General features: G+C 50.1%; 5 protein-coding genes across 5 annotated transcripts in view; 2 read left to right on the plus strand and 3 right to left on the minus strand.

Moving 5' to 3' along the window:
* Positions 1-6311, plus strand: part of PIGL (phosphatidylinositol glycan anchor biosynthesis class L) — a 61158-nt gene extending 54847 nt beyond the window's left edge. Inside the window, exons 6-7 of the mRNA XM_068154709.1 lie at positions 4210-4343; positions 5447-6311. Of these exons, the coding sequence (XP_068010810.1) occupies positions 4210-4343; positions 5447-5545 (233 nt within the window). The 3' untranslated portion in view covers positions 5546-6311. The remainder of the gene's footprint in view (positions 1-4209; positions 4344-5446) is intronic.
* A 753-nt stretch (positions 6312-7064) lies between these two features.
* CENPV (centromere protein V) lies at positions 7065-10782 on the minus strand. The gene is made up of 5 exons (XM_068154710.1): positions 10513-10782; positions 9504-9602; positions 8624-8693; positions 8115-8229; positions 7065-7322 (listed from the first exon to the last, which is right to left on the minus strand). Exons 1-5 carry the CDS (start codon positions 10758-10760, stop codon positions 7198-7200), a joined length of 657 nt encoding a protein of 218 aa, XP_068010811.1. The 5' UTR covers positions 10761-10782; the 3' UTR covers positions 7065-7197.
* Positions 10783-16686: 5904 nt separating this feature from the next.
* Positions 16687-17923, plus strand: LOC137449324 (ubiquitin). The gene has a single exon (XM_068154713.1). It carries the CDS (start codon positions 17623-17625, stop codon positions 17863-17865), a length of 243 nt encoding a protein of 80 aa, XP_068010814.1. The 5' UTR covers positions 16687-17622; the 3' UTR covers positions 17866-17923.
* On the minus strand, positions 17366-19475 carry LOC137449316 (polyubiquitin-G-like). Its single transcript, XM_068154703.1, has one exon. It carries the CDS (start codon positions 19440-19442, stop codon positions 18024-18026), a length of 1419 nt encoding a protein of 472 aa, XP_068010804.1. The 5' UTR covers positions 19443-19475; the 3' UTR covers positions 17366-18023.
* LOC137449325 (uncharacterized) lies at positions 19472-19704 on the minus strand. The gene is given in 2 exon segments (XM_068154714.1): positions 19472-19677; positions 19680-19704. Coding segments are annotated over 2 exon segments (231 nt in total).
* Positions 19705-20604: the final 900 nt, after the last annotated feature.

Consider the following 20604-nt stretch of genomic DNA (forward strand, 5'->3'; position numbering starts at 1 on the left):
AAGAAAGAAGCAAAGTACAGAGGCAGGGTGCTCCTGACCCCATTTTCTAGCTGCTGTCCCAGAGTAGATCTGGAGCCTTTATCTCTAGCAAGTCTGTAGAAGTAGTTTAAGCACAAAGCTGCTGTCTGCTTGGACAGAGCATAGGAAAGTGGCTCAACCAGGCCTACCCAGTCAAGCTCCTGCTTACTCCACAGTTATCCAGACTGGGTTTCTTTAATGCTAATTCCTAAATCATTGTAGGCTTTGAATGTGTCACAGCAAATCAGTTTTAATTCCCTGCTAGGAGCAAGTTGCAGACCAAGATTTGATGGAGAGAGCATGAGCTAAGATGGCCAAATGCCCTGAGTTCTGTGTCCAGTCTCCTCAATTCCCCTGTCTATGAAAGAGAAGTACCACTGCCAGCTTCTTTCCTAGGACCTTCTCTTTGTTCAGCTTTGGGATGCAGCAGAGCTGTGTGTGTGCTGTGTGCAGTACAGAGAAAGAACAAGGAACTGCAGTGGTAGATGTCACTGCCAGATGTCAGGGCTTGTCTAGGCTGAAGCACCTTCCTGTGCTGACCGTGCAGCTTTCTTAGCCACACCGTGGTCCTGAATGTGGGCTGTGCCTCAGACTGGCTCAGGTGTGGAACAGACCTACCTGGGGACACCATTTCCATTTTTCTGGCAGCATCAAGAGACTCCTGAAGCAATGTGAAAGCCTTCCTGCTCTGATTACATCACATCTGACGTGACCTACAAACACCAAAGGAACGGGGAGCTCCCATGCTGCTGCTTACGCTAAGCCTTTCCAAATATAGTTCCAGTCTCATTGAAATTCCCAGGATTTATAATTCGATCTGGCAGGCATGCAGGGCTGTGCATCAGAGGGGCTTAATGAAACAAGAGTGGTGCTGGGACTGAGGCTGTCTGGACAGAGCTGAAAGGCATGTTCAGGCCATGGCAATGTGCTGCTCTCCTCTTGGTAAGAGGCAGCTATTTGTGGGTGAACCTGTGTAAGCCCTCGTGATCAGGGAATCCACAGAAAATCTCCCTGCAAAAGCAAAAGCCAGCTAAGCCTTGCACTGCCTCAGTGATATGCAAATGAGCACCCTAAATATCCTGCTTTGCTTTCTAATGCCTTTAGCCAGCACAAACACAACAGGCTTTTACTCTGTTACCAAGCTCTCCAGGCACACGCAGGCTTGCTCCTGGAAGCTGAGACAGTGGCTGGACATCTGTCCGCCCTTACAGCCAGCTCTAACCAGTGCTCTTCCCAACGAGCTGGTGTGCTACTGTCTGTCAGGAGCAGTGCAAGCTTTTAGCACCTATAGATCTGCTAATCATCTCCTCATGCTGGGCATACTTGCTGCATAAGTGGTGTGGAAGTAGAAAGCCAAGCTGAACAGGCTGCGGGCTCCATGCCCTTCTATTCTAGGTCTAATCCAGTGGCTATATTGATCTTGCCCTTTCTGCCAGCCCAGAGAGCTTGTATTACACTGTTAATCCCATCCTGCCCAGGTCACAGTCACAACAGGCTCAGAAAAGCTTCACCTGCTGGTGTCACAGGAGTAGACTCATCAATGGTAGCACTACTCCCACCCTGCCTGGCAGGGAGCAGCCTGTTTCTCTGAACCCTTTTCCATCTCTCCCAGGACTGTACATTCCTTCCCTCCTTCATCTCATCTCATGTTTCCATGTAGAGCAGCCTTTGCTGTCAGCAGGTGGAGATCCTTGTCAGGTCACTAACACAGAGTGCCCTCCATTTTGTGAGGCTTGAGTGCCATTGCCTTGCCTGATCTGACCCAGCAGGTCAGACTGATCAATACTGAAATTGCAATTGCTTTGAGCTCTTGCTGCTGAACTTTGGGGAATAAAAGGGAATCATTGCTGCATGAATTCAGATTTCTTAGAGAAAAAGCAATGAGGAGAGGGAGAGCACATTTTGTTGGCAGAGCAGCCCAGGCTTCAGGGATGGTGGTGGGTGACCCTACAGCAGCCTCTCTTCCCATCACTGTGAGCAGGAATTCACGTGGCATTGCCAGGGTCCATTAACAACCATCCAGGAAAGGGAAAACCTGTTGCCCAATGTTTGTTCTCGCCCTGTCCTCCCCAGTAAGCACTGAAAAGCAAACAGGTGGCCAGTGGGAATGCTGACTGCAAGAGCAAGGGGATCCGTGTCAATTCCTTCCCTCCGCTCTGCCCTAGTCCAGCACTATACTAACTTTCCTCTGAAACTCCTCACTAACAGCCTGGGCCTTTCTGAGCAGCCTGGAGGATCTCTGCAGGGAAGGGGGAAAAGTAGTTCCCCTGCTCATGGCACATCACGAGCTTGCTTCCAGATTTGCTACTTGGAAACAAGAGATATCTTTAGTGGGAGTAGAAGACCTGTCAGGGCACTTGCGAGTGCAGCTGCACGCCTGTCACCGCAGAGCAGCCCTCGCCGTAACAAGCTGAGCTGTCTGTCACTTGTCAGGGTGCAGCGTGAGCGAGGCTGGGGCTCGGCTCAGGCTGGCATCAGGAGGTGGCACAGGCCACGCTGGTCACACAGCTGTCTGCATGCCCACACAGCTGAGGGACACGCTGCAGGGTGCTTGGCAGAGCCCTTGCTCCTTCCAGATGGCATCGCACAGCTGCTGCTCTGCAGGGCTGGGTACGGTGACCTTGCCAGGCTTGGATGGAGTAGGAGGGAGCAGGGACACGGTGCTGACACAGTCAAGGCAGGAGGGGCTTCAAGGCAGAGAGCTGTCAAAAGTGACCCTCACCTGGGCAGCCTGGCAGTGCGGGCAGGAAGCGGCCGTGAGTCCCGGCTCCCTCGGCAGCCGGTGGGACACCGCCATCTGCTGGCAGCTCCTGGCAGGCCGCGCCTGCAGCAGGTGGCCCTGAGCTTCAGGAGGGCTTTTCCTCCGGCTCCTGGCACGGCAGAGACTCGTGTCAGCCTTTGTCTGAATGGAAGTGGCAGTGATTTCTCTTGAGGTCTCTAACCCTGCTCATTGCTGCCTACAGCAGGAGGAAGCAGCTCCTTCGAATGCTCTGTCCACCCTGCTGGGGAACTGTGTCCCAGGGTCAATGCAGAGGAGAGCTGGATGGGCAGTGTGGCCCTGCATTCCTCTGTAATACTGAAATAAAGTTCCCAGTTTTGTTTTTGTGATTGGAAAAGGCTACTGAAAAGTTGGAACAAATTTTACATCCTTCTCTGGAAAGGAATTGAAAGATCCTGGAGATGGATTCTGTTCTATTCTATTCTATTAGATTCGATTTGATTTGATTCTGTGTGCTGGGGTGTGTCCATCAGGGCTGCCCTGTCCTGCTCTTTGGCTCCCTTGGATAATTTCACTGTTTAAGGGCACATTGAAGGAAATCTCATTGTAAACCTAATTGCATATCTGACCACTTCTGTAAACTGTGACCTTGGGCTCTTCTGTCAAACTTTAACACAATGTCTGAAGTGTGGAGCATAATCACAGCAGCTTCCAAGCCCTGAGAAATCCCAAAGCAGCTCCTCTGAGAGCCAGAGGCTCTTAATGGAACCATCAGTAGCTCTGAGCTCATCAGTGGAGACAATTTAGCCATGGTAAAGAAAAAAGCAATTAACTTTAGAGTTTCAGGGGCTCTTTAAAACAGAGAAAAAGTTCTACACCAGTAGAATCTTTTTACACATTACCTTCATCTGCTTCCTCACAAACATCTGAGCAGGGAATTCTGGAACTCTGTTACAGTGTAACTGCCTGCCTGAGTTAATATTTGACATAGCCATCCCTGAATCCTGTAAATATTTTTTCGGTAGCTAAGAATTGGAGTGGAAAGAGGAAATTTCATTTCTGTAGCTGAACCAGAGGCTGCTGTTTTAAATCTCCATTATATGATATTGTGCCAGCACTCAGAGAGCCATCTGTGCCTTTTGAGTCTAACTGCATAAAAATAACTTAAATTATAAGCAAAAAACCCAAACCCAAAACCCCAAACCCTGTGGTATTCTTCCCCTGTTGAGGCAACAGAGCAGCTCCCTGCTCATCTCACTGCTCTGCTTTGCACAGACTACATGCAGAGCAAGAACCACTACAAATGGTCATAGGCGTGCACTGGGCACAAAGATCCTGCTGGAAGCATGAGCAGATGTTGCTCCCCTTTAGCACAGAAAGGATTCTCAGCAGCAGCAGTACAGGGGAGCCTGCCATGACCTGCTGAGCCTGGAGGGATGGGCACCTTCAAGAACTATTTGTCCTTTCTCTAGGGTGCCACGTGTTTGTGCTTCAATCGGTAAATCTCTTCCGGAAGTACCTCTCCATCCTGGATGTGCCCATTTCCTACCTCCTGCCTGGAGATGCCCTCTTCATACTCACAGAAGAAGAGACTGAACAAGCCAAGGTGAGATGCATGGTGCCTGCTTAAGCTGTTTGAATAGCTCATCACCACTGGGAAGGTTTTAGTCACAATGTCATATTCACAGAAAACTTGAGAACTAATTACACCCATGGATTGTGAATGGCACTCATGAGTGCTTTGTAAAACATGAATGGACAAGATGGGTTGCTTCCTGTGCTGTGGGGACAGCAGGAAAGGGCTGCACAGCTCACAGATCTTCAGTAGTCACAGGGCATTGAGTTCTACACTGTGTCCGGGGTGGATTTCAGAGCGGGCTGGATCCAACAAATGTTCAGAACATATGGTGGGACCTGCCAAAAGAATGGTGTGACTGCCTGCTGGGAACAGAGTCCTTCAATCACAGCTCTAACTAAAGATGGGGACAGCTTCTGAGCCTGTGATCCAAAGCTCTTTATGAGTTCCCTTCTCTATTGTGTATGTTTTAGCCTATTTTGCTGCATGAGAAGCATTTAGTCCTCAGGCTCAGATAGCAGATCTGCTTAGCTGCCATTCCATGGCAGTATTTGCCCAGCAAACAGCCCTGGTTAATCCACAGATTACTAAACTTTCCTGCTTTTGAGGCTGCTGAAAGATAAGAGTTAGGTATGGAAAGTGCTCTGATAAAGGAGGTGTTAGTGCCCTGTGGGTGTTGTTTCTGAAACCTGACCTCTCTGTGCACTATTAATAGATGCAGTTTCAGCTGGCGATGTATGATCGGAAGCAGTGTGCAAAGTGTTCTCAGATGCACACCTATCAAGTTTCTGCTGCCCCAGCATGTGAGCACCCAGGTGTGAGATCACACAGGGAGGAGGAATCATGTGTGACAAAGAAAGTGCCATAGCCCTTGCCTGACGATGTCCTTTCTGGCAGGACTCCTGTGAACCTTAAACAGCACATCACCAAGTGACCAAGGGGCAGATAGGCCTCCCCTTGCCCCTTGGTCCCATAGCACAGGCAGCCTTCTGCTTCCCCCTGCTTCTTCCCTGTGCACTGAAAACAGGCTTCCCTACAAACTGGCACTGAACATCACAGGAGGCCTAGGAAACTGCCCTCACATTAGGTCTGGAAGGTTCTTCTAATGCTTTCTCAACTCTTTTTCCTTCTAGAGAGCCATGTGGTGTCATGGCAGCCAGCTCCTCTGGTTCCGCCACATCTATCTGCTTTTCTCACGTTACATGGTCGTCAATTCACTCCAACTTCTGTGAAAGAGATGCCACTCACAACTTCAAGAGTAAAAGGACAAGCAGAAAAAGACTGCCATGCCCAGGACTAAAGAAAACACACCTGTTATGTGTTTAAGAGGACAGGATTCTCTTTGTGTGCCATTCTTTCAGACCACAAAAACCAGGCTGCATGAACTTCCTTCCGAGTATCTTGCTGCCTGATGCAATGAGATGAGCAGGGAGCTGCTCTGTTGTCTCAACAGGGTAAGAAATCTGAATAAACCTGACAAGGAGGCAAATGCAGGATATTCTGCATTAGAGAATGCCACAAACTGGTTTTCCCCAGGAGGATACAGCTGTGAGGACTGCTTGGCAACTCTCTCTTGGTGCTTTTGTAAGATCCAAGTATCAGGAATAAGATCATGCTACCTCCTCAGATAAAACCAGAACCACAAGACCTGTCTTAGTCAGAACTTTAAAAAGCCAAAGCTTATGAATAAAACATCACACAAATTTCTCTGACTGCACAGATCATTGCTGCTGCTTCTTTCATACATGTCATGTTGCAGGCTCCACCTTTGTAGAGCATCCCTTATGAAACATGAGCATTTCTTCTTGCTTCAGAATGTGGGGCTCCAGATCAACTCACAAGTGCCTCAACAGAACATAAGAATGAGCTGCAAGAGACCCAGACTGTCACTAGATCTTTTATAGAACACATGGAGATAAAAATTGCCAGAGAAGTTTCAAAAGCTGTTCCATTTAAGTAAAAGACAAGTGCAAGAGTTAAAGATCCTCTCCCATTATGTTAGAGGTAAGTGAAGCAGCTTCCAAGGGTTTAATTTCCTAACTATACAGAGATTTTCTAGTGATTTGGGTTTCTGTGAGGTCACAGTGGAGCAAAGTCAGCAATACTCAACATTTCTGTAGACCATTGCACTCACATCTTTCCTGGCTCTACACTGCATCATCAAGATCAGAGCTCAGACTGCCAGATCCTGATCTGCTGCTGTGAGCACACCACAATCCAGTTCCTGGTGGCAGTGGAGTCTGTGCCAGTAACAGAGTATGACACTGTTGAACTCGGTTCCCTGGCCATGAGTCAGCACCTAAGCATAAGTCTACTCAGCCTTAAGACCATGAGCAAGCCCAGGCTTAAGCAAAACACATGAATAACTTCAGTGGCCCCTCTCCTGCACACTGCTAAGCACCCATGTAAATCTTTACTGAACTTGAGCCTGCTAAGCCCTTTCAAATCCCCTTCAATTTCAAATCCATGGTCAATTCATTGAAGTCAGTGCAGAAAAACCAGAGTAAATTCATGTTCTTTTCTAAGCAAGAGATTTGTCTCACAGGACAGTTTTATAAGCCAGACTTGGAACACAGGAAATACCCAGAGAAGCAAAGGTTAGGTTTGTTGTTGGGTTTGGGTTTTTTTGTACTTTGCTCTGTTTACTGTGATAAATACTTTGGCACAGCAAAGGGCAAAGGACCAAAATAGCAGCCCTGGGGTGGTTTATAGAACAGAAGTAGTTTGAAAACTTGAAGTCACACATGAAGAGACAGGCAGCATGGATTTATTTAAGAAACAGAGAACAGATCATAACAGATACTGATTTTGCCAGCCCTCACCCAGGAAAGCCCAGACTACAGTTCCATGGCAGTGCTCCAAGGTCAGCTGCTGGAAGGGTGTATCAGGGTTTTGACATGTCTCTGATGGTCTTATGTTCCTTCACTGCCTTCTCCCATTCCTTGCCATTGATATCCTCTGTGACGATGGTCTGCACGGTGCCATCATCCAGACAGTGGGGAGCTATCCCTGAGGGAAGACACAGGACTTTGAAACCTGCTTTTCAGAACATGGGGGAGATGCCTGCACCACTCTGTGGATGGGGCATCTCAGGGCATAGTAAATGCTCACTCCAGCTGTTGCTGTGAGATTGAGGAGCCTCAATGAGAAACCTGTCATGGACAGAAGCCCCTGCTTCATAGGTTGGACTGTTTCTTATGGAGAAGGTACAGGTTCAGATGTGTCCAGTTCTGGGCCCCTCAGTTTAAGAAGGACATTGAGACACTTGAAGGTGTCCAGAGAAGGGCAACGAGGCTGGGGAGAGGCCTTGAGCACAGCCCTGTGAGGAGTGGCTGAGGGAGCTGGGGTTGTTTAGCCTGGAGAAGAGGAGGCTCAGGGGAGACCTTCTTGCTGCTGTCTACAACTATCTGAAGGGAGGTTGTAGCCAGGAGGGGGTTGGTCTCTTCTCCCAGCAACCAGCACCAGAACAAGAGGACACAGTCTCAAGCTGTGCCAGGGGAGGTTTAGGCTGGAGGTTAGGAAGAAGTTCTATACAGAGAGAGTGATTGCCCATTGGAATGTGCTGCCCAGGGAGGTGGTGGAGTCACCATCCCTGGAGGTGTTCAAGAGGGGACTGGACGTGGCACTTGGTGCCATGGTTTAGTAGTCATGAGGTGTTGGGTGACAGGTTGGACTTGATGATCTTTGAGGTCTTTTCCAACCTTATTGATTCTATGATTCTATGTTTAGCACTTTTTTGAACAAACTCTTAGCATCCAGGGTTTGCTTGGTGCTTAACTTTGGTTACCACGTTCTACCTACCATAGCCATCTGGATTAGAACGAGGAGTATAAAAGCTCTGCACACCACAGGTCTTGCAGAAGGTGTGCTGGGCACGGTGTGTGTTGAAGGTGTACGTTGTCAAATTCTCAGCACCCTAAGCAAAGGAAAAGCAGTGTCAGTCTTCCACCCAAACAGATGTGTTAATTGCTTCCTATGGGTCTGTGGCTAAGAAATGTAACATTTAAAATAGCATCTTCATGCCTGTACTGGAGATAGAGAGTTCTGCATTCATGCTCCTTCTCTGAGCCCCTCTGCACACAGGTCCACCCCAGTCAAGCCTGAGAACTGCACAGAGCTCTAATGGCAGCTCACTAAGCTGCACTAACACACCCACAGCCTAAAATTCACCAGAGGGCATTAAATTCAGCTATCTCCCCCAACCAGACAAACTTAGGATAGAAAGCCAGCTGCCACTTGCATCTCTGAGGGTAACACTGGATTATTCTGCTCATGGCCATGGCCATGCTCTTACTGCATTCTCACTCTACCTTCAGCAGCTTGAAACGCGACGCTGGGACAATGAAATGTCTGTTCTGTTTCTTTGTGCAAATGCTGCAACTGTGAAAGAAAAAGCAGGCCTTTTGAGACACAGTGGACAAGTTGTAGTACAGCCATGAGATCCAGCATGGAACTCTTGATAACAGAAATTCTCCTGACAGCTGAAATGGCTTCTGGTTAGCATTGCAGAGGTAAGCAGCAAGAGGGGAGTTGTGGTATCGGTGGTGTTTGGGGCAGCACCCATGGAACAGAGTGACCCTGCAGGCATACTGACAGGGGATTCTCCTACACCAAACATTGCCATGTTTTGCTTCACATAGGCAACTCTCAACAGACATAACAAGGACAAACTGTTGCCTTAAGAAATTAATATCATCTTTCAGACCAGACTTTGCCAGTTTTGCCAACATCAATCACTTTGCAAACAAGAAAGTTAAGGTTCAGAAGTGTAGCCATCAACTAGTTGCAGGCAAAGGGGGCACACTGCTGAAATCAGACAGTGCTGTAGTCTGAAGCACAAGTGAGAGATGTAGTGGTCACTGAGAAAACCAACTTTAAAAAGGACTCATGTGCTTTGAGCACTGTGCACACAGAGGAAACATAAAGCAGATGCCTGAGCACCTGTACTCATCAGATCTCTCCTGACACTCTCTGTGTGAGCACAGATGTGAGACCTGATATCCTGCCCAAAGAGCAGCATCATAAATCACCAGCACAGATTCCCATACTGATCAGGACATAATTATACCCTACAGAGACTGCTCAGAGGATGCTCTGCAGTTGTGGCATCTTCCTTTAGCTCTAAGGTACAGACTGCAAAAACATACAAATTTATATTCCTCTATGAGGACAGGGAACAAACCAACTCACTTGCAGTTAAAAACATGCAGATCTGCTGAAGCCCAGACCTCAAACCGGACAGCTCCACAGTGACAGCCTCCTGTGTGTTTGACTAAACCTCTGTATTCGCTGCAGAGACAAACAACAGAGAGGTTTTGTGATCGTACAGGGGTTTAGAAAAGTAAGGCTGTATGCTGCATGATTCAGTTCTGCTTTGAGCAATTGCAGAACACCAGAGAATGCATTCACTGAAATGTATTTTACTGAAATGTGCCAGAGTGAGGTAGAGATTGGCTTTTGTCCTCTGGTCTCATTCCAATGGTGAAAAGGAAAGATGAGCAGCAGTTCAAGTACATTCCTCATGCAATAGGGAACATAAACTGCCCTGCCACAGCCCAGGTCAAAGTGCAGAGCCAGGCTATAACAATCCATACAACCAGACAATCCTATTGGATCTGGGAATGGAATTTTCCCCCCGTTTCCCCACAAAACATATCCCCCATTTAAAACCTGGGGAAAGCAGGGACAAGTGAATTCTCCATTATTTTTGGATTGCATTTTATTTTGTGTTGTAATTGCCAAGGAACTTCACGAGCAAGGAATTTCAGAGCCTGTGCTTCTCCCTCTCCCCCAGGACGCCTCCGTAGTAACGGGGCAGAATCACCATGCTCGGTCAAACGCCAAATGCAAAGGAAAAACCTTTTCCTTTCAGATTTTCCTTCCCAAGGACAGTCACGTATTACAGCCCCGTGATGATGTGCTGTGCTCTAGAAAGAAAGCGCACAGAAAATGAGTGGAGATTGGGTAGCTGAGCCTCACAGGTCCCACACGATGCCCCCAAAGGCGTTTTTGATGGGAGAGCCCTAAACCACAGGAAGCTTTAGCATAGAAAGCCACTTTCTCCGTGGTGCATGCAAGGGACATTCCCCACCCTCCAGTTCTCTGCAGCTCTGCAGAAGCCCGCGTGTGCTGCTGTAAGAGTGCTGCCAACACGACAGCGCTCTGCCGGGGGCAGACCCGCCTCGGCCCCGTTACTCACTAGGCGTCCAGCAGCAGCCGCGCCGCCTCCTCGCAGCTCAGCCGGTGCCGCTCCTGGAAGGCGGCCCAGCGCTCGCTCTGCGCCCCTAGATCGAAGGGGCCGGGGGGCTGTGCCTGAGCCCCCGGGCCGGCCGGGGCTCCGCCTGCCTTCTTTGCTCGGCTCCGGCGCCCCCGGCCCGTGGGGGAGCTGCTGGCGGCCTGGCTGCCCCGCCGGGACCGCCGTGCGCTGCCCGCCGTAGCTCGCCCCATGCGCCGCCGAGCCGTGCTGCGCCGCGTCCGCCAGGGGGCGCCGTAATGTCGCAGCGGCGCTCAAGTGGCTCGGGGTTGGCCCGGCCGGAGGTTAACAGCAGGGCCACAAAGGACACCCCGCTGCCGGCGTCCGTGTGACGACAAACATGCCAGATAGCCCCCGGCATTAGCGTGAGAGCTTTCCTTTAATTATTATCAGATCACGCCGCATGCGTTCAAGGATGGCAAGGTGCTTTGCGGACCCGAGGTGCTGCTATTAGGAGTTTATTGTTTCACATCTCTGCTATGCACCCGCCCTGAGAAACAGATTGTGTTCAACAACACCACAGTGTATCGGCATGCACCTTCAGGGGTGCACCTACCCTTCCCGAGGTTTGAAATCAGAATGGCAGCCCTGCAGAGAAATGGACTCTAATTCAACACCCACCAGAGAACTTTCCCCAGATTCTGCCAACAAAGTCTTATGGAGGAAAATAAACAACATAGAAGATACCTTTGAAAACAAAACAAAACAAAACACCCAACCAACCAACAACAAAACCCACACACAATAAAAACAAACCTCAGAGCAAGGAGAAGGTGGAATCACCCCTCATGGTAAATAGTTTAGAAAAGCTTATTCTTGGACACCTGAAAGACAATGCTGTTTTTCCAGTAGAACTATTCAGTACAGGGGAGAAATACAAAGTTTGTAGGTGTCCAACTCACATTTGACTGAGATAAAAAGAAAATCACTCCAAGGATGACTCTTTGTGCCCAGTGTTGCAGGACTGGAGATTGGAGATTTATTTTGTCTGAGTTATAATCAAGAATTTGTATTTTAAAGAGCAGTTAATGTCTTGCTTTTCTAAAGTAGGAGACTAGGAGAAGATGTAAACAAGTGAGCTGACAGCCTGTTGGGTAGAAGAGGCACCAAAGGGCCATGCCTCATCCAGGAATACAGCAAAGCAGCAATACAGCGATGAAACTGCTATCAGCACACTCTGGTCTGGGTAACAGCCTTCAAAACATGTGACTACAGTGTGTAGGCTGCTTCCTGAGATGGCACATACCAGAACTTGCATAGCAATCCTGTAGCTCAGCACCTCTGGTGAAGACTCTGTGTGACAAATTCTGGCCCATGCCAGCATGTTCTGTTCATCTGTAGCTCCTGATCACAGCCACTCCCAGGCCCTTAGTCACACTAGAATTTGTGTTAATCACCATATATTTTGGGAGGAAAAGTCACTCAGGTGAAACTGGAGATTGTGACCTGAAACTGAGCCTGTGCAGTTTGCAGCATGGATTCACATGTCTTCAGTGTGGGGTACAGCTAGCAGCAGTTGCAGGGTTCAGCCTACATGGTCTGTTCTCTTCTAAAAACAGTTACTGCACTAAGCTGAAAACGGGGATGTATTTTAGGAGCTTGTTAGTGATTAGTTCTCACAAATAACCTCCCCTCCACTAGACAGGACACTAGCACTCATACACTTGCAAAAAGCAGTTCCAGTGAGCAAAGTGAAATACACAGCCCATGGAAATCTGCAAATCCATCACTCTCTTTGCCCATCCACAATTAGTTCAGCATCATTTAAATGTAGAAATCGTTTTGAGAAGCTAAATTCTGTTCCCCTGTGGCATTCAGGATAAAGATAAATGCAGGTTGGTTTCAGAAGGATAAAGAAAATATTCCTCCTTTTTTATTTATTTCCTATTTTATTATGAAAGACTCTTCAAGCTCAAAACTGAGACCCACAAATAACCAGTCTGAGAGCTTCCTAGTGACTGATGACCAATTTCGCTGGCATTCTGGCTTGCAAGCCTGCATTTCTATGGTTGCCTGCTGCACTGCCAGCATCTGGCCAGCAGGCGTTTCCCAGTGCAGAGTTAACAGCTTTCACTGGTACAGGGTAAGCAAATCGCTTCGTTTGACATTGCTCATGTAGAAATGACATGCAGTTGCTAGGGCATCAGTGTAGATAAAGCAGAGACCCAGCTTGTGTTCGAGAAGGTACAGATCCCTTGGAAACATTTCTCTGACCCCAGATTCTTTCTCTTCTAAAAGTAGGTTGCTTTGTGCTACTGCCCAGAGACCTACTTTTGAAACCACTTGGAAAGAAGTAAGTGTTCCCAACCACAGGCCCCATGCCCTGGCAAAGGCTGGAGCCACCTGCACACCAGGCCAGTCACAAGACAGATTCCTGTTTTTAGTCAGCTTTGCATTTATTTATATACAGTTCACAGTCAGCTGCTTGAAGGTTCTTCTACACCAAGAGCTGCTGGAGAAAGACTAGCATATATGCTAAACACATCTGCTCTGTACAACCACAGCAGCTACCACACCATCTAAGGATAATCAGAGCTGTATCAAATAATTTCTCAAATAATTTCCAAATTCTGAGGTGAAGCAGAAATTGAGACAAATGCAGTGACAAGGCCATCACCTTCAGCCTGGGGGACAGTTCTGCACAAAGGATGTGTGACAATGAGACAGAATGTGGCCCAAAATATATAAACACTGCATTCTGACTTTTAAAGAAGCACCTTTCAAGTTGGCAATGATTATCACTGGAGTAGTATGAAGGATCTGTGGAGACATGAAGTGTGTAGCATTCAGGGCATGAGTTTAACACACAGAAAATGGCAAGGGGCAGGGCAAGAGGTAGTTTAGTCCTCTGTATTCAGCCCACCTTCTTCAAATAAGAGGTAGGCTCTGTATGGGCATGTAGATGGTGACTGCAGATTAACAGAATTAAATGAATCCATCAGCTAAGAGCCAGTCTGGAAAGTATAATGAAAGTTTAATTAACAGACAGCACAACTCTGCAGCACTTCTCAGAAGGAAGCTGCTCTGTAACCTGATCAAAGCTTCCTGTACTGAGGACAAGTAAACAGGTATTTGAATGTCAAACATCAGCAGTTCAGGGGGGTTGTTTTTCAGCCTTGCATTAAATACTTCAGCTGGTTGTCAGCTGGCTGAAATTGGTTCAGAGGGCGGCTCAGGAAATGGGCTGCACGCCCAGGGCCTGCAGCAAATGTGACACACCAGTCACCAGTGCCTGCCCACTGGGGCATCTCTTTCCAGCTCTGCCAACTCACTTCTGTGCTTCCCGGCTTTTGCACACAGGCCAGGACTAAGCCTGCAGACCATTGCAGGCTCTGCCATAAGTGCCTGAGGCCACCCCAGGGCAGGGGCTGCCTCCCTCAGCGGATTTCTGCTGGCGTGGAAATATTGGATGCTTACCGATCCACAACACGCAGGGCCGAAGTGTTGAGAAATGTTAACGTTAGAAATGTTTCATAATCTAAACATTTAATCAACACTGTGAAACCAGAACACTTAGTTATATATGATTGTTCTATAACTATCTGCACTTAACTTTGCAGTACTGCATTAGGAATAGTGTGGCCAGGAGAAGCAGGGAAGTCATTGTGCCCCTGTACTCTGCATTGGTTAGGCTGCACCTTGAGTGCTGTGTCTTCTGGGCCCCTCAGTTTAGGACACTGAGACACTTGAACGTATCCAGAGAAGGGCAACAAGGCTGGTGAGAGGCCTTGAGCACTGTGGAAAGCCCAGCAGCGTCTCTGGGCAGAAAGGCAGGGGTGGGTGCTTGGCAGGCAGTGTTTTTCGTTGGGAGAGGGCGAGAAAGAACTGCGCAGGCGGGGAGGCGGGTGGGAGGAGGGTGTTCTGCCCATAGAAAAAGGAGGTAGCATCGCGATCGCGGAGGCTGCGCTTGCCTTCCCCAGAAGCGGGTTGCTGAGTCACTGCCTAGGGAAAAGCAGCTCCGCGTTCGTGTCGCAGTTGGCCAGCGGGGAGGCTGCAGTGACGCCCCCCAGCGCCGCAGTGCTGCAGCGGGGACGGGGGTCTGGGCTGGTGAGAGGCAGTGGCGATCCATAGAATACAGAGCCTCAAAAAGAAGTGAAGTGAGTTAAGAGGTGGGGAAGGGCTGTGGAAAACGTAAGCAATACGAAAATAACAGTTGCAGATGGCGTTTATTTACAAACCGAGAACCAGCAGCAGTAATCCCTTCATTTACAAAGCGCTCAAGGTCGTTCGTGACTGAGCAGCCGAAGCTGGAACTTGGCGTGTTTTGTACTGTAGTGTGCAGCTCATCTGAAAGATGGTCGCACCCTCGGGCGCAGCACAAGATGGAGGGTTGGCTCCTGGTTGGTGTAGTCAGACGGGGTGCGACCATCTTGCAGCTGCTTTCCAGCAGATACCAGTCTCTGCTGGTCGGGGGGGAATGCCTCTTTTGTTCTGTATCTTGGCCTTCACATTCTTAATGCTGTCATTTCTACAACCATTCTCCCTCCCTTGACTCGCGGAGAGTTTCTGAGGCTCGGTGTTCCATGGTTTTCTACGAGGAATCACATTGTTTCTGAGCAGCCAGCTCACAGACGCCCCCACCACCCCCACAACCCCCCAAGTGCTACGGCAGTCTCCGCCCTCCTGCAAGGCTGCAGCAGGACTTCCCGGTGGTTAACTCGGAAAGTGTCTCAGCAACCTGCTTCCAGGAACCAGCCACAATCTTTGTAACGCAGCCGCCTCTTTAGGAAGCAGTTTGACTTTCTTGCCTTCAATGACGTAGTTAGAGCAAAAAGGCTCACCACAATTTATTTTCCTTGGCCATCCCACCCTCTTCCCCAAGTACTGCTAGACAAGCATCAACTCCACATTCCAGCCTAGAAAAACTGTTCCCTTTTCCCCTTCCAAAGTGTAACTTTCTAATCACTTCCACCGCTTGCATGTGTGTCCCCCTGCCTCCCAAAGTAGTTTCCAGTAGCAGATCTGTGTTCTGAAACAGCAGAGGTATCCTCGGAGTCCTAGTGTGGGACCTCAGACCCTTTGTCTGGAATTGCCTGAGGAGGTGGATGGAAGTGGAGTAGGGATAGAGTCGTCTTTAAGTGGTCATCTACTTGGGACTCTCTTGGGAGCAGATGGAGCTGTTTGCTTTGGAGGCTGGGGCTTGTTTGGGAGAGGTGCATAAATGTGGGCAGGGCTATCAGTTGCTGTCACAGTAGTGGAACAGGGAGGAGGCTGCCAAGGAACAACAAAGCAGAGATGTAAATTAAGCAATGGGAGTGTTCAGGTGATTGGAAGGGGGCGAAAGACAGCTCTGGGCAGAGAGGTTTAGATCCATCATAGGGTGCTGAGAGAGCTGGCAAATGAGCTGGCCAAGCCACTCTCCATCATTTTTCAGCAGTCCTGGCTCACTGGAGATGTCCCAGAAGACTGGAAGCTGGCCAGTGTTGTGCCCATCCACAAGAAGGGCTGGTTGGATGAGCCAGGGAATTATAGGCCTGTCAGCCTGACCCCAGTGCCAGGCAAGATTATGGAGCAGGTCATCCTGAGTGCAGTCACACAGCACTTGCAGGATGGCCAAGGGATCAGGCCTAGCCAGCATGGATTTAGGAAGGGCAGGTCCTGCCTGACCAACTTAATCTCCTTCTACGATCAGGTGACCCGCCTGGTGGATGTGGGGAGGCCTGTGGATGTGGTCAGGGCTGTGGATGTAGTCTACCTGGACCTCAGCAAGGCCTTTGAGACCGTCCCCCATAGCAAACTCCTGGCCAAGCTGTCAGCCCCTGGCTTGGATGGGAGCACACTGCGATAGGTTAGGAACTGGCTGGAGGGCCGAGCCCAGAGAGTGGTGGTGAATGGTGCCACAGCCAGCTGGCGGCCAGTCACTAGTGGTGTGCCCCAAGGATCAGTGCTGGGCCCTGTGCTCTTTAACATCTTTATTGATGATCTGGATGAGGGCATTGAGTCCATCATCAGTAAATTTGCTGACAACACCAAGCTGGGGGCAGGAGTTGATCTGCTGGAGGGTAGAGAGGCTCTGCAGAGGGACCTTGACAGGCTGGACAGATGGGCAGAGTCCAACGGCATGAGATTTAACACATCCAAGTGCTGGGTTCTGCACATTGGCCACAGCAACCCCATGCAGAGCTACAGGCTAGGGTCAGAGTGGCTGGAGAGCAGCCAGGTGGAGAGGGACCTGGGGGTACTAGTTGATGGTAGGCTGAACATGAGCCTGCAGTGGGCCCAGGCAGCCAAGAGGGCCAATGGCATCCTGGCCTGCATCAAGAACAGTGTGGCCAGCAGGAGCAGGGAGGTCATTCTGTCCTGTGCTCAGCACTGGTTAGGCCGCACCTCGAGTACTGTGTCCATTTCTGGGCCCCTCAGTTTAGGAAGGAGGTTGACTTGCTGGAGCGAGTCCAGAGAAGGGCAACGAAGTTGGTGAGAGGTTTGGAACACAAGACCTATGAGGAGAGGCTGAGGGAGCTGGGTTTGCTTACCCTGGAGGAGACTCAGGGGTGACCCTTTTACTCTCTGCAACTACCTAAAGGGAGGTTGTAGACAGGCAGAGGTTGGTCTCTTGTCCCAGGCAGCCAGTACCAGAACAGGAGGACACAGTCCCACGCTGCGCGAGGGGAGGTTTAGATTGGATGTTAGGAAGAAGTTCTATACAGAGAGAGTGATTGCCCATTGGAATGGGCTGCCTGGGGAGGTGGTGGAGTTGCCGTCATTGGAGGTTTTAAGGAGCAGACTTGATGGGGTGCTGGATGCCATGGGTGAGTTGTTTAGGTGGGTTGGCTTGGTTGATGGGTTGGACACGATGATCTTGAAGGTCTCTTCCAACCTGGTTTATTATATGTAATCTTTGTGAAGACCCTCACAGGCAAGACCATCATACTGGAGGTGGAACCCAGTGACACCCTTGAGAAAGTGAGGGCCAAGATCCAGGACAAGGAAGGCATTCCTCCAGATCAGCAGAGGCTGATCTTTGCTGGCAAGCAACTGGAGGATGGTTGCACCCTCTCCGACTACAACATCCAGAAGGAGTCCACCCTCCACCTTGTCCTGCATCTGAGAGGGGGCATGCAGATCTTTGTGATGACCCTCACAGGCAAGACCATCACCCTGGAGGTGGAACGCACTGACCCCATTGAGAATGTGAAGGCCAAGATCCAGGACAAGGAAGGCATTCCTCCTGATCAGCAGAGGCTGATCTTTGCTGGCAAGCAGCTGGAGGATGGTCGCACCCTCTCCGACTACAACATCCAGAAGGAGTCCACCCTCCACCTTGTCCTGCGTCTGAGAGGGGCATGCAGATCTTTGTGAAGACCCTTGACTGGCAAGACCATCACCCTGGAGGTGGAGCCCAGTGACCCCATTGAGAATGTGAAGGCCAAGATCCAGGACAAGGAAGGCATTCCTCCAGATCAGCAGAGGCTGATCTTTGCTGGCAAGCAGCTGGAGGATGGTCGCACCCTCTCCGACTACAACATCCAGGAGTCCACACTCCACCTTGTCCTGCGTCTGAGGGCGTCATGCAGATCTTTGTGAAGACCCTCACAGGCAAGGCCATCACCCTGGAGGTGGAACGCACTGACCCCATTGAGAATGTGAAGGCCAAGATCCAGGACAAGGAAGGCATTCCTCCAGATCAGCAGGGGCTGATCTTTGCTGGCAAGCAGCTGGAGGATGGCCGCACCCTCTCCGACTACAACATCCAGAAGGAGTCCACCCTCCACCTTGTCCTGCGTCTGAGGGGGGGCATGCAGATCTTTGTGAAGACCCTCACAGGCAAGGCCATCACCCTGGAGGTGGAACGCACTGACCCCATTGAGAATGTGAAGGCCAAGATCCAGGACAAGGAAGGCCAAGCATCCTCCACTGCTTGCCAGAAAAATCAGCCACTGCTGATCTGGAGGAATGCCTTCCTTGTCCTGGATCTTGGCCCTCACTTTCTCAATGGGGCCAGTGCGTTCCACCTCCACGGTGATGGTCTTGCCTGTGAGGGTCTTCACAAAGATCTGCATGCCCCCTCTCAGACGCAGCACAAGGTGGAGGGTGGACTCCTTCTGGATGTTGTAGTCGGAGAGGGTGCGACCATCCTCCAGCTGCTTGCCAGCAAAGATCAGCCTCTGCTGATCTGGAGGAATGCCTTCCTTGTCCTGGATCTTGGCCTTCACATTCTCAATGGGGTCAGTGCGTTCCACCTCCAGGGTGATGGTCTTGCCTGTGAGGGTCTTCACAAAGATCTGCATGCCCCCTCTCAGACGCAGGACAAGGTGGAGGGTGGACTCCTTCTGGATGTTGTAGTCGGAGAGGGTGCGACCATCCTTCAGCTGCTTGCCAGCAAAGATCAGCCTCTGCTGATCTGGAGGAATGCCTTCCTTGTCCTGGATCTTGGCCTTCACATTCTCAATGGGGCCAGTGCGTTCCACCTCCACGGTGATGGTCTTGCCTGTGAGGGTCTTCACAAAGATCTGCATGCCCCCTCTCAGACGCAGCACAAGGTGGAGGGTGGACTCCTTCTGGATGTTGTAGTCGGAGAGGGCGCAACCATCCTCCAGCTGCTTGCCAGCAAAGATCAGCCTCTGCTGATCTGGAGGAATGCCTTCCCTGTCCTGGATCTTGGCCCTCACATTCTCAATGGGGTCAGTGCGTTCCACCTCCAGGTTGATGGTCTTGCCTGTGGGGGTCTTCACAAAGATCTGCATGCCCCCCCTCAGACGCAGGACAAGATGCAGGGTGGACTCCTTCTGGATGTTGTAGTCGGAGAGGGTGCGACCATCCTCCAGCTGCTTGCCAGCAAAGATCAGCCGCTGCTGATCTGGAGGAATGCCTTCCTTGTCCCGGATCTTGGCCCTCACTTTTTCAGTGGCATCACTGCCTTCCACTTCTGGGGTCATGGTCTTGCTGTCAGGGTCTTCACAAAGATCTACATGCCCCCTCTCAGATGCAGGACAAGGTGGAGGGTGGACTCCGTCTGGATGTTGTAGTCGGAGCGGGAGTGACCATCCTCCAGTTGCTTGCCAGCAAAGATCAGCCTCTCCTCATCTGGAGGAATGCCTTCCTTGTCCTGGATCTTGGTCCTCACTTTCTCAATGGCATCACTTCCTTCCACTTCCAGGGTCATGGTCTTGCTGTCAGGGTCTTCACAAAGATCTGCATGTTGATCTGCAAAACATACAAATCTTTCAGCTGCAGCTACTTATTGATGTATCATCTCTGTCAGTATGTCAACCAATCTCTTTTTATGCCTCTGTATTAAATATTTGCGTAATGCTCCTGACATTGCCTCTGACTAGCCAGTGCCCTGACCATCCTGCCCCCCCGCTTGCAGCCTCCTTTCCACCCAACTGACCAAGGACTTCCCCATGGCCTACTGCAGCAATGACAACAGCAGAATTCTGTTGACCCAGCCAGCGACTCAGCAATCTGCTTCTAGGGAAAACAGGCACAGCTTCTGACGTTATCGTCCCCTCCCACCTCACTGCTCTAACTATGTCATTTAAGGCAAAAAAAATCAAACTGCTTCCTAAAGAGGGGCTGCGTTACAAAGATTGTGGCTGGTTCCTGGAAGCAGGTTGCTGAGTCACTTTCCGAGTTAACCACTGGGAAGTCCTTCTGCAGCCTTGAAGAAGGGCGGAGACTGCCGTAGCTCTTGGGGTAGTGTGGGGGTTTGGGGGCATCTGTGAGCTGGCTGCTCAGAAACAGTGTGATTCCTCGTAGAAAACCATGGAATACCGAGCCTCAGCGAGTCAAGGGAGGGAGAATGGCTGTAGAAATGACAGCATTAAGAATGTGAAGGCCAAGATACAGAACAAAAGAGGCATTCCCCCCCGACCAGCAGAGACTGGTATCTTCTGGAAAGCAGCTGCAAGATGGTCGCACCCCGTCTGACTACACCAACCAGGAGCCAACCCTCCATCTTGTGCTGTGCCTGAGGGTGCGACCATCTTTCAGATGAGCTGCACACTACAGTACAAAACACGCCAAGTTCCAGCTTCGGCTGCTCAGTCACGTACGACTTTGAGCGCTTTATAAATGAAGGGATTACTGCTGCTGGTT

The sequence above is a fragment of the Melanerpes formicivorus genome, unplaced genomic scaffold (genome assembly GCF_026170545.1).
Source record: "Melanerpes formicivorus ecotype bairdi unplaced genomic scaffold, bMelFor1.0.p_v2 SCAF_29, whole genome shotgun sequence".
In the NCBI taxonomy this organism is placed as follows: domain Eukaryota; kingdom Metazoa; phylum Chordata; class Aves; order Piciformes; family Picidae; genus Melanerpes; species Melanerpes formicivorus.

Bases quoted from the DNA above. Each gene is read 5' to 3' on its own strand.
- CENPV (XM_068154710.1), bottom strand. From the start codon at position 10,760: ATGGGGCGAGCTACGGCGGGCAGCGCACGGCGGTCCCGGCGGGGCAGC. The intron at 8,694-9,503 runs GTGAGTTGGTTT...TTTCTTTCACAG, and splicing joins CTGCATGTTTTTAACTGCAA to TTGCAGCATTTGCACAAAGA. The intron at 8,230-8,623 runs GTAGAGTGAGAA...TCCTTTGCTTAG, and splicing joins CGCGTTTCAAGCTGCTGAAG to GGTGCTGAGAATTTGACAAC.
- LOC137449324 (XM_068154713.1), top strand. From the start codon at position 17,623: ATGCAGATCTTTGTGATGACCCTCACAGGCAAGACCATCACCCTGGAG.
- LOC137449316 (XM_068154703.1), bottom strand. From the start codon at position 19,442: ATGACCCCAGAAGTGGAAGGCAGTGATGCCACTGAAAAAGTGAGGGCC.